The 13,512-nt window shown below is 35.4% G+C and overlaps 1 protein-coding gene and 1 long non-coding RNA gene across 2 annotated transcripts; one reads left to right on the top strand and one right to left on the bottom strand.

Annotated features, from left to right (window-relative positions):
- Nucleotides 1-1,678: 1,678 nt before the first annotated feature.
- LOC125257928 lies at nt 1,679-3,568 on the bottom strand. The gene is made up of 3 exons (XR_007182483.1): nt 3,342-3,568; nt 1,852-1,853; nt 1,679-1,729 (listed from the first exon to the last, which is right to left on the bottom strand). It is a non-coding gene; the product is annotated as an uncharacterized LOC125257928 (long non-coding RNA).
- Nucleotides 3,569-6,360: 2,792 nt separating this feature from the next.
- LOC125257721 (B-cell receptor CD22-like) lies at nt 6,361-11,155 on the top strand. The gene is made up of 8 exons (XM_048174372.1): nt 6,361-6,433; nt 6,832-6,903; nt 6,945-7,220; nt 7,339-7,656; nt 7,815-8,078; nt 8,167-8,281; nt 8,484-8,541; nt 9,073-11,155. Exons 1-8 carry the CDS (start codon nt 6,361-6,363, stop codon nt 9,331-9,333), a joined length of 1,437 nt encoding a protein of 478 aa, XP_048030329.1. The 3' UTR covers nt 9,334-11,155.
- Nucleotides 11,156-13,512: the final 2,357 nt, after the last annotated feature.

Here is a 13,512-nt window from a genome sequence, read left to right on the forward strand (position 1 = left end):
TCAGGATTTGTAGGCTCACTTAAAGGGTTAGTTTACCCAAAAATGAAAATTCTGTCATTTATTACTTACCCTCATGCCGTTCCACACCCGTAAGACCTTCGTTCATCTTCAGAACACAAATTAAGATATTTTAGTTGAAATCTGATGGCTTCATGAGGCCTCCATAGGTAGCAATGACCATAAAGGTACTAAAAACATATTTAAATTAGTTCATGTGACTACAGTGGTTCAATATTACAGTTTTTTATAGACGCTAGGACACATTTCTCAATACTTAGGTCACTTTTGCAAAACTCTTCACACAGTTCTCCTAACCAACTTTCAGCTTGGCAAAGCAGTTCATTTCACATCCAAAATGCACTACAACTACCAAAACACTTTATTCATGTCTCAAATCAACTCATTCTTCCAGAACACTAAAGGTTGACAGCCGACAAACACACTTTGTCACCCACAAAACAATGACCTAAAAACACTAACAACATGTAGCATTATACAATGTTTTCTTGTGTAAAACAAGGACATAACTCTGTTTATAATTCACTGCAATATATGTTACTGGAATGAATCAGACATGATGCAGAATTCGTCAATATTTTATGTCGTTTATTTAGTTTTATTCTTTTTGCACCTTTTGTAATGAAATTGAAAGAGTAACACCTGTGTAGATGTTCATCTACAATGAGTATCAGCTGTGGCTGGTCCAATTGTCCAATTGTTTTTATAGCATTTAATTTTAAGATTTAAATATATATTTCATTAAAATATTACTGTAGGAATGTAGCAAATTGCTGTCTTATTCAGTTTTGTATTGTTTTGAACATAAGTTTAACAGTTTGAAAACAGTATGTAAGCATGTGCAAATTGGCCTGTACGTACAAAGAGTTTTGGCAGTTGTTGTGTCTGAGTGAGAAAAGAATTCATGAAATTTGAGAGATAGTCATTGAATGCATTTTGTGCCAAAGCAATGATAATTGATCCTCAGTTTAGCCCACATAGACTTATGTTGTGCTTACTGTGTGAAGAGTTTTGCAAAAGTGACCTAAGTATTGAGAAATGTGTCCTAGCGTCTGTAAAAAACTGTAATATTCTAAAGCGATGGGAATATTTTTGAAGCGCCAAAAAAAACAAAATAACGACATCACTTATTTAATGATGGCCGATTTCAAAACAATGCTTCAGGAAGCTTCGGAACACAATGAATCAGTGTCGAATCTGCTGTTCGGAGCGCCAAAGTCACATGATTTCAGCCGTTGGCAGTTTGACACGCAATCTGAATCATGATTCGACACACTGATTCATTATGCTCCGATGCTTCATGAAGCAGTGTTTTGAAATCGGCCATCACTAAATAAGTCGTTATTTTGGGTTTTTTTGGCGCTCCAAAAACATTCTCGTCGCTTTATAACATTAATATTGAACCACTGTACTCACATGAACTGATTTAAATATGTTTTTAGTACCTTTATGGATCTTGAGAGAGGAAATGTCATGAAATGCTCCCTATGGAGGCCACACGGAGCCATCGGATTTCAACTAAAATATCTTAATTTGTGTTCTGAAGATTAACGAAGGTTTTACAGGTGTGGAACGGCATGAGGGTAAGTAATAAATGACAGAATTTTCATTTTTGGGTGAACTAACCCTTTAAGGCAAATTCACACTGCACCGACAGACATCGACCAACAGCTGCAGACACATGGGGTTTTGTCAGATCAGTGCATTACCCCTGTCGGCATCTACTGATGTTGCTCGGCATGCTTTTTCAATCGTTCAATCAATGTTTGTTGTGTTGTGGAATGTCTTGAGCAGTGAAGTACTGTAATCTGGTGATTGTCCGCACTGGTCAACGTCTGTTGGTGCAGTGTGAATTGGCATATATATAAATTGGGTATAAAACTACACACCCTGGTAAAATGGCAGATTTCAGATTTTTGAAAAATGAATCTAAGTAAAAAAAAATGTAAGTTTTCCATCTTCAAGTTTAAACTAAATCTGTTTGTGGCACAGTGCAAGTTCGCCTATGAAGCATCAATAAACAGTAGGCCTGCAACTTGAGGAACATACAGTACAATACCTGAAAGAGAAAACTTTTAAATAATGTTCGCTCTTATCTTTGGAAAATCTTGGCTTCCACACAGATCAACGTATCTCTTGCATGTGAAGACTTTCTTTAACAGTGGGAAGGTGTGGCCTCAAAACTTAAGGTGAATAGAGTTCAGGGGCCCGTTCTTCGTACGTTGCTAACTCAGTTAGCTGGATTTGATTGTTGACGATTTGGCATGATCTTGGATCGTTTGGTTCTTTGAAGCTCATCCTGGACTTGCTGTCATAGCAACAGGTCCGTAAGCTCAAACCTGCTCAGGAGCAGGCTTATTTCATGTAAACAGGATTAGATTGCATCTTTTTAAGCGGAGGTGATGTTTAAAGTCTGTCCCAGCCACTGCTACTTTCCCACAAGAGTACCCTAATGTAAACCAGGGACAATAATAATGATTTAAAAATAAATTTGCAAATAACACTATAATGCCGTGTAGTGTCATAATATAGACACCGACAGTTTTACTCTGTGAGAGATTCATTCGTGAGGGAATAATTACGTAATATTTTTTATTGGAGTTTTACACACATGATGTACAGATGTCTATGCCATACATGCATTTGTGCATTTGAACTGCGACATATATTATGGGAGTGGCTTGATGAAGCGCAGGAGATGCAGATAACTTGATCTTGACCCTTAAGAAACTTTAATTAATGCTGTCAAATATGCTTCAAAGGTAAATTAGTTGCTAATTACAACATTGAAATAAAAAATTGGATGTACAAATAATAGTAATTGTGAATATAACCTAAATAATTGGGTAATCATGTAAAAAAAAAAATAGTGCACATTTCATTTATCTAACATTTATGTCGTTCTTCTGTCATTTATTCGCTTGGCTGTTTCCTTATAAATGTCTAGAAATTCGTCAAGTTTTTCGTCAGGTGTCTTTTCTCATTCTATGATGTCATTACGTTGCCGTCTTGACTCCAGCCAATCGCTGCATTGCTGATCAATGTTTCTACTATCGATACATATCCCCTTTTAAGCCAACACATGAACGCGCAATTATCTCAGATAACTCAATCCAGCGATACTAATCATACTCAACAGGTGTGTTCGAAGAACCCAATTAGCCGGATCATGATTAGCACGATGATATCTTGGATGTGTCATTTGATCTCGGATGTAATAAGCGACGTACGAAGAACGGGCCCCAGGGATGGCATATTTTTATAGGCCAACCTGAAAGCATCACCCTTGCTCCCTCGACATAAACCCAATAAGATCTGTCCACTGGCTTTTGGATTATTGCATAAAATATGGTCTGTGACTAACAAAAGCTAATGACTCTTACACATTTTTTCCATCAAGCTTATCCTCACAAATGAACACAAATTGTATGAATTTTCAAGAGTAAATATAATTGACAAAATCGTCCCGTGAGATGTAAGCAGTGTCCCGTACTTCAATTTTTTTCTGAATTTTTTTTTTCTAAAATTACACTGCCTCAATGTTTGCTCAGTCGACATGTTCTAGCTGCTGTGGGGAAAATTACCAACCAATGCATATGTAGAGATGTTTTTTGTTTGTTTTTTCCCTGATTACGACTGGACAGATATAGCAAAGGAATCGCTGTGGACTACACCAGCCAAGACTTCATTAAAAGCTTTATTAAAAAAAACAAAACACAAGAGCGTATTACTGGGTATTTATATTTTTATATTTATGGTGCTGTTTTGTCCTTTTTGGAGCTCGACTTCCGTATGTCAGAGTGTGCAAGAGCAGCGTGAACATCTAAAATATTTATTTTAAGAAAAATAGTTATACAGGTCTGAAAGAACATGGGGATTTGTAACAAACAGGGTGAGATTTTTCATAATTTTCTTTTTTGGGTGAACTGTGCCTTTACCTCTCTAAAGTTTAACCTTTACCTCTCTTAAGGTTAACCACAGTCCTTATTTCAGGCAAGACGGAACAGGATGTGCTAAAATCCTAACTCATTTCCGGGTTTTGGCACACAAAAATAGGCTTGTTTGAGATGAGCAAATTCTGCGCAGAACCGATCACCGGTGATCACCGCGAGATGCATGCCGGTTAGAAATGTGTCCGAGGGTGGGCCGCCTTGCTCTGATGTCATGCCGACGTGTGTCAAAAACCTCTCGCGAGTGCGAGGCGGACGTGTCGGATTCTGCAGTCGAGCGCAGTTGCTCTCCACCGACTGCGCTGACCAAAAGCACGATGGGAAACGACTTGCTGACGACACAGCTTAAAGCTTATTGGTTTAAACAACCGTGATGTATTGATCTGATTTAAAATGTTTGATTTTAAAAGTCTAATATCATGTTTTTATGTGTAAAAATAATGTGTGAATATTCCCAAACTCTCTGACACAGTGATCTCTCTATGGGTTATGCGAACGTTGTCATTTATAAAAAAATATATATAAAAACATGTCTATAATTAAAGTAAAAATGATTGATACACACATCTTTCGAATGGAAATAAATAACAAGTACTTTGGGTGTATTGTTCATTATGTTTATTTTCATATCAAAGCAACAGAACTTAAATTGCATCCAGTTTATCAGCAACACAGCGCACGAGTGTGAATCCCGCGATATCCGCCTTTGATCTCGTAGGTTCTGATCCACTACGAGAACAGAGAACTGTTCGTCTTGCCTGCACTTATTTCACTCCTCCCCTAACTGCAGCCGCCTACTCTCGGCTGAACTTCAGGCGAGGCTAGGCGCATCTCAAACAACCCTAATATGTCATCCCTGCAACTCTCTATGACACAGACATAATGACAGCAGGGATCACTCGTATTTCATTAAATAAATAATAAATAGCCTAGTTACTTTACCTGAAATACATAATACATTGAACAGTTTTGAAAGTATATTTTTTATAGTATATTGTTGTCAGGGCTGCCTTGTGACTTCTATAAATGAATTTCACTACAGAACTGCTACATTATATTACTCAGCAAGAAGATGGTAATGCCACTGTGTATTTTTTTTAAAGTAAACTCACAGCTTTATTGCTAGTAGATAGTTATTTATTGTAAGTTATTCTCTCTCTTTCTCTCTCTCTCTCAAAAAATAAAAAATAAAATAAATGTTATAATTCAATTAAATAAATGTCATCTTACAACTTTATCTGTGTCTGATTTAAAACAGGCAGAATGCTAGATCTAACAAGTCATACAGCTGGCAAAAATAACCTTAATTTTTAACTCTTTTGGTCAAATCTCTTTTTGACCAAGTATCCATGGTATAAGAGGGATAAACTAAGGCTAGGTTAGCATTACATGATTTTAATGAACTTCATGTCGGAGGTGGGGTTTGCTTTCAAGTCATGCACTAAAATCATGTAATGCACACCTAGCTGTGGATTATTCCTTAAAGGCTCTGTGTGTCTTCCTCTAATTACAGGGGGCGGTCAATAGTATATGACATCACATCACTAAAGTCATGTTTAAACAGACTAGCAGAAATGAGGCAACAATAGAAACTTTAGGTTTCAGTTCTTTTTTCTTTTTTTTTTGGTCTTCATTTTTCACACAAGAACAACATATGTGTCTCATAAGCCAGCATTCAGTCTTAAAATGGCGTAAATGTGTGAGTTTAAGTGTTGCAGTCTTGTGCACCAGTGACAATGAGCACAGAAGCTCTTCTGCATTCAATAGATGTGTTAGTTATGTATAGTAGTATAGTTATGGTTAGTTTTAAGCACTGAAAAAAGTTAGCTAAAACAGAGTACACAATAAGCAATAAATAAGCATACAGATGCTAACATTCATCAGTAATGTCAAACAAATGTTCATGCATTGCCTTTCTATGTTTGAAATGACCTTATAAACAATGTTACTGTATTTGAGCTTATCTGGATTGTCAAGAGAACATCACGTCACTCAGTGTTTAACCGATCTCGCACAGAGGAAGACATCTTCATGAACTTCTGCTTTTCTTGGACTGCACTGCTCTGAGGTAAGGCTTGTCTCTTGTGAACTGATGTTTAGAAATCAATAGAAACATGGTGTAATCATTAAGTCCATGACAATAATTATTTATTTAATTAAGATATTAATCAGGAATGGGAGAGTCTGCAGTCTACAGAAACTATTAACTCTCTTAAAATCTCTTTAGTTAAAATAACTCACAAGCTAAAGATACAATTCAATGCTTACAGTTGTGGACGGAGTAAAAACAATTGTTGTGGCTTTTTCTTTTTTCTTTTCCTTTTTTCTTTCTTTTTTTTTTTTGGAACACAAGTTTTCATTTCTTTCCTGTGTTTGTGTCAGAGCTCCAGTGATGTCTGTGTTCCAGATCACATTCTTCATCATCATCATCATCATCAGCTCCGTGTTTCTACGCACTCACTCAGGTTGGTCCACATTACACTCAGTTTATTATTATTTTTTTAATGATCACATTTACCAGCAGAACCACTACTGATATGATGACACAAGAGGGAACATAATGTGCAATCATGTGATTAAAAGGACAAGAAAATGTATACACTACAAATTTCCCTTAAATTTGCTGTATTGTCCTTTTTAGAGCTCAACTTCCCTATGTCAGGGTACACATTTTTTTGTGTGCAAGAGCAGCATGAAAAAAATCTAAAATATGTAGGCCTATTTTAAGTATATAGAACATGATGATTTGTAACTGAGAGGGTGAGATTTTTCAGACTTTTCATTTTTGGGTGAACTGTACCTTTAGAACCTTTACCTCTCTAAGGTTTAAGTCATAATGTACAAATGTGTTTTTATGTTTCAGCTGATAATATCTACTTTGCCGTGATGCCTCACACAGTAACTGCTCTGACAGGCTCTTGTGTGCAGATTCCTTGTACATTCAGCATCTCCGATTTTGAGGACAAACGTAAAAAGACAAATCTATTGATGGGATCTGGTTGAAAAATAAATCACAGTTTGCTGACAGAGACAGTTTCATAGCTTTTAATAGCAGTAAAAACATCATTAGAGGATTCAGTGACATACAGATAACTGGAAATCTCACTGAGAGGAACTGCACAACTGTCTTCTATAACATCATGAAGAATCATTCAGACTCTTACTACTTCAGACTGGAAATGGAGCCAAATGTGTTCAGAGGAACATTTTTCCTCAATCAAGCTAAATCAACTGTGAAGATCGCTGTCAGAGGTAAATGTCTTCTCCATTGTCTTTAAAATACAGGTTTACATTTACATGTAAATATTATTTACATAATTAACATCAGAAGAAAGATTTCTTAATGCTGAACAACCATTTATTTCTGTAGATTCACCACAACCTCCTGAACTTAAACCCAAAGATAAATACTCTGTGATGGAGAACACAACAGTCAATCTGAGCTGCTCTGCTGAAGCCCCCTGCCCCAAACAACCTCCTACAATATCCTGGTCCAACATCCCTGAATCTGCCAACATTACAACACAGTTACAGGAGAAACCTGATAAAACCCTGTCAGTGTTTTCACACATGACCTTCAAAGCTTCATACATGGATCACAGAAGGAACATCTCCTGCACTGCTACATATCCAAGAAAAACATCTAATGACTTAACTGTGGAGACCACCGTGATGCTACGAGTCCTGTGTAAGAGATTTGACTGCTTACTTATTTTAACATAGCCCTGTTGTGCTTAAATGCACAAATTGCTGCTTACACAGAATTTGGTGTTTATCTACCCAGAAATGTCTAATGCACAGGTGTTTTAATGTTTTTCATGTATGTGCTTGTGTTTCTATCAAAAGTTCCTCCAAAAGAAACTCACATCACCATCGATCCATCTGCTTCAGTCTCTGTTGGCACTAATGTGACTTTGACCTGCAAAAGCAAAGCCAGTCCATCAAATGACATGAACTACACCTGGTACAAACGTGGATATGAGACGCCTATAGCTCGGGGAAAGAAGATTACCTTCAGTGCAACTCAAAAGAATGCATCATGGTATTCCTGCACTGCACAGAATCAACATGGAAAACAGTCATCAGCAGAGATCCAGCTCACAGATGAAGGTGAGTTTATGCAGTCTAAATGTCGAGAACAAGGTCATTTACAGACCTAAAGCAATAAAGATAATTTGAAATGCAACATTTTGTCCAGTTACAGACATTTCACAGGACATGGGACAAGATGGACACTCTATGCCTCTGATTGCTGGTTGTGTGGGAGGAATCGTGGCAGTTCTCATGCTCTCTGCTTTTGGTTTTTGTGCAAGGTAAATTTAGTTACAATTTCAGGAACTTAATAATTGCAGAGGTCATTTTGAAACAGACCGCTTTAAGCCTCAGCCAGAGTCAGAACATATGAGACTTGCTAGTATTTGACCTCATAATGTGATCAGATCAGCTTTTACAAAGCACTTTAATCTTGCACAGTCAAGTCAAGTTTTCAGTTTAATTATTTATTTCCTCTCACAGGACCAGGACAAAGACACACAGGGGAGACAATTCTGGACAAAATCAGTCCTTGAATCAGGTTTGTGAACTTCCTCAAACACCAGTAATTTCACACCACTGCACAAACATCCACAACATTTTTATATAGATCATTGCTATAAACAGAGGCTCTCAATTCTCGTCCTACACATTTTGTATGTCTCTCTTAATGATAACTTTTTAATACACATAATAGAACCAAATTACATTAATTTTCACATTAAACATCATATCAGACATCAGCCAATTTAACATTTTTAAACGACCATTTATGTTTGTTAAATTAATGTTAAATTAATAATAACTTAAATAACAATTTATATTGACAAAGCATTTTTTTTTTTTTTACAATAGATGTTCAATTAACATTGACTTAACTATCTACAAAATTACTATTATTATTCAAGAATTTTATATAGAATGAATATATATCTAGTTCAGTCATGAAACTCTAGGTGGTGCAGGCTAAGACCAAATACATTAACATTGTTATATCCATTAACTATTCCTAGAGTTGTCATGATTGAAATGCTGGTATATATACACCAAATATTTTTGTTTTAATTTTTAGGCACAGGATGAAACTATTGACAGGAATTCCACATATACTAATGTCCTCACCGTGACCAACCAGGACAACAAGATCTCTGATGATTATAGTGTGTATGAGTTGATGACTCAGTTCGACCACAATACAGTGAAAGACTCAACTGAAGAAGACAACAATGAAAAAGGTTCAGATGTAGTATATGCTCAAGTCCACATGATACACAAAAAACCAAAAGCCATCAGTGTTGTGCATGAGGACATTTATGCTCAGGTGAAAAAATAATGTTTTACATCTCACAGCAAAAAAAAAAAAAAGTTATTAAAAATGTCTTTTATGCTCTCTTTATGAAAAATAAGCCTAAACAGCTACTTGAGGACAATTACAAAAATGAGACAAAACAAAACAATTATGCTTGCTTTCAAATGTAAACTAGAAATTCTTGTTTCTAGTAACATTCTGAAATTATTTGTATGTTATGCTTATATGCAAAGTCCCTTTAAGGCAAGTCATTGCACTCGGCGGCCATCTTTGAATCCTGGGCATCATGCAGCTCCTATCTCTTTGAATGGGGAAACATCAAATTCTCCAAAACTGTTCGCCAACCTTATGATGAAATTTCATATTTGAAATAACCAATGAAATCTAACAACAACCGGCTCATAGATTTATTTTCTAAACACTCGAATCTTGACAAAAAAAAACCCTGTATTTCTCAGGCTGGATCAAGTTAATGCACATGCGCAGACCTAAATGCGCATCTCTTCTGAGGCGCGTGTCTGACTGTTTCTATAGAAACCGGTGTTATGAAATATTCAGTGTCTGAGATTTTCGGTGACACTGGGCGGAGCTTACATGAATATTCACGAGTTTCCTGTTTTGTGTTAAAGCGCCACTGAAAATTTTAGTGGACTGTCCTTGTAACGTGATTGTGTTTCCGCGTCGAATGAATTTATGATTCTTTTTTTATTAATAACTGTTTATGTATGCTCAATAGATTGTAGGTTACATTATGTCGTGAGATATACTTTAGTAGTGATTACAGCCACTGGTGGTCTGTCGTTAGTAGTGGTTCAACGGATCACAAAACTCACGGTTCGGATCACATCACGGTTATGAAGTCACGGATCGGATCATTTTTGGGATCAGCAAAAAAAAAAAAAAAAATAATAATATTAATTAGGGGTTGGTGGTAACTTAACTTTGCATTTATTACTTAGCCCACTTTAACTACAGCAGAAACTACAAGCCTAACTACATTATTAAAGGCAAGTGAACAGACTGTAAAAAGAAAAACTTTTTACAACTTTAATTTAGTAGTAAAGAAATACTGTACACCAATTACAAGCATAGATAAATACAACATAAAGTTACAAATAAAATATAAGTTCTAACTGTAGTATTAATTTTCGTGTACAGAAATGTAATAATTAAATATAAAAAGAAACTGTTCACTGTGTAAATGTAATATAGGTTAATCTTTGTTAAAGCTGTGTTTTGTTGTTTGATTTACATTATAGACAACAGCAGGTATTTATAGGTTGCTGTCACTTTAAAGGTGATGATACATGGGGCAACTTTTTGAGCAATGTTGCTGGGCAATGTTGCCGTCAGCGGGCAACCTGATGAGACACAGGGCAACTAATTAGGGCAACGGACAGCTGGCAGCAACTAATCAGAGAGGAGCAAATCTATTGTCAACCCAATAAATACTTTATTATAAACACTTGTTAGGCACTTTATTTCAACTTTTCAAATATTTTCTTCATTTTAATTAAAAATAAATGCTTTTCCGATCTGATTTTTGATAGGAAAGGGGAGAAGAGCGAGTTCGGCAAAAGGCGGATTCGAACCCGCGTCGATCGCATCAAAAGCTACATACATGTACCATACGCCCTACAGCTTACGCTACTACAGACGTTAAATGGACCTTGTCCTTTTAGTATTTAACTGAAAACATTCGATGGCTTAATTACAATTTACACGTATTACATTAAACAGTTGTTGCTATTTTAAGCATTATATGAGGTAAATTCCCTGTTTTGGGTTGACTCTAGTGATGGCCGATTTCGAAACACTGCTTCATGAAGCTCCAAAGCTTCATGAATCTTTTGTTTCGAATCAGTGATTCGGAGCGTGTATCAAACTGATAAAGTCACGTGATTTTAGTAAACGAGGCTTCGTTACGTCATCACTGTTTCGAAACAGTTCGAAATTTCAATGGTTCACCGGTAGAGGGCGATGATAAAGTGAGCCCATGAATCATGCAGATTCACTGAGAACTGTTGAACAAGTGTCTAGGGCTTTACCCTATGGTTTTACCTGATCTCCGATCAGTTTTATACATTTGTAGATGTTTTAATTATACATTAGAATAATTAAAATTAATAATGGTAGTTATTAATATCTTATTGGCCTGTTTAGCTTGAGCATGGAACAAAGAAACAAGCCTTTAAATTTGATAAAAGAACACATATTATACAGACACTCTATATTTAATCTTATTAGATGATTAGTTAATTCCATTTGATTGATTTTACTTTCAATAAAACTTTTGCAATACATTTGTTAAAAGGTATTTTGAATGCATGTTTGGCCTGAGTTTTGTTTCATTTCCACTGTTCTGACCACTAGGGGTCACCGTGGAGACGGGTGTCAGATTGTTTCGAAGCCTCGAATCATTACGGCACATTTGCTTCCACTGTTTCAGTGTTTCACGAAGCCTCGATCTGCCTATCACTAGTTGACGCATGACAACTTACTAGCGTAAAAAGATATAAGTTCACACACCTTTTCTCCGCTGAACTGCCGCTGAGAGGCCGCCATCTTGTTTGAATTTTTTTCTGAAATCTCCGAACCAATCACGTGATCGGCTGCTAACATTCTGATTGGAGGATCTCAAAAAATTTCCCACGACCGATCTAACGTATCCAGATATATATCTGTTGCTCATTCTCAGTGGGAAAGTGCCCAAGCAACGTTGCTCGGCAACATTGCTCAAAAAGTTGCCGTTTCATAAGAGTAAGACCCCATGTACGCGCACATCCGATAGATACACATCCGATTCCGAATTCTTTCTCACCTCGTTCAATTAAGACAACCGAATGTGAACCGAATGAAACTTGCAAATGATCCGTGAATCACATGCGTTCCGAACCGTTGGGCTTGATCCGAACGGATCACGGATCAACAACGATGCGTTTAACCACTAGTAGTAGTCGTAGGAAATGAGCAAACATCGAGTTTGTTTGTTTTAGTAGGCTACAACTGTTTTGATTTTATTTTAGTTCGTTTGAGAAGATAACTTGTATAAATGTATATGTGGTTGCATAATAAAAGTTTCAGTTTTGATTGTCATTCCCTATTGATTTCTCAGATAGCCTGCATAACTTACCAGACATTATTATTTTTAAAACACATTGAGAGTTAGATTTATGGGTAACACTTTAGAATAACTCACGCTATGAAGCATTAGTTAAGCATTAGTAAATAGTTAATTCATCATTTATAAAACATTAATAGACATTAGTAAGCCATTTATAAATACAGCTATAAATGCTTAGTTCTTGATTTATAAGCATATCTATAATGAGTTTAATAATTGTATTTTCATACTTTATTAATGATCAATTTATCATTTCTAAATTATGTATTACATTATTCACAAACCAGTAATTTAGGAGTTGTCAGTGGTTCATAAGATCATTTAGGAAGTGTAAGTTAATGATTAATAAAATATTTAAATGTACATTTATGCATCTTATTATTTAGACATATAGTATTAGTTACTCAGTGTGTTAATAAATGCTTTATTAACATATTCCTAGTGTCAAAACTACCTCGGTACTAACTTTAAAACATTAGAGAACAGCAGTGCAGAAGATCACTGAACCTTTAAATTTCATTTATAAAAGCTTTACAAAGCATAAATATTTAACTAGTTAAATAGTTAATAAAAATAGTTAACTGACTACTTCTAAATGTTTTATAACTACCTGAATTAATCATGAATTGCAGTAGGAATATGTGTTAATAAAACATTTACTAACACACTAAGTAACTATTACTATGTGTCTAAATAATATGTATAAATGAATGTTTAAATAGTTTATTAATCATTTACTTACACTTACTAAATGAACTACTGACAACTCCTAAATAACTGGTTTGTAAATAATGTAATACTTAATTTAGAAATGATAAATTGATTATTAATAAAGTATGAAAATACAATTATTAAACACATTATAGATATGCTTATAAATCAAGAATAAAGCAATTATAGCTGTATTTATAAACTACTTACTAATGTCTATTAATGCTTTATAAGTGATGAAATAACTATTAACTAATGCTTAACTAATGCTTCATAGTGTGCAGTTATTATAAAGTGTTACCGAAATATGTTCCATTTATGTTTTTGACATGCATGAATTAATGTAAACCTTCATCCTTTTCTGCAAA

The sequence above is a fragment of the Megalobrama amblycephala genome, linkage group LG22 (genome assembly GCF_018812025.1).
Source record: "Megalobrama amblycephala isolate DHTTF-2021 linkage group LG22, ASM1881202v1, whole genome shotgun sequence".
NCBI lineage: Eukaryota > Metazoa > Chordata > Actinopteri > Cypriniformes > Xenocyprididae > Megalobrama > Megalobrama amblycephala.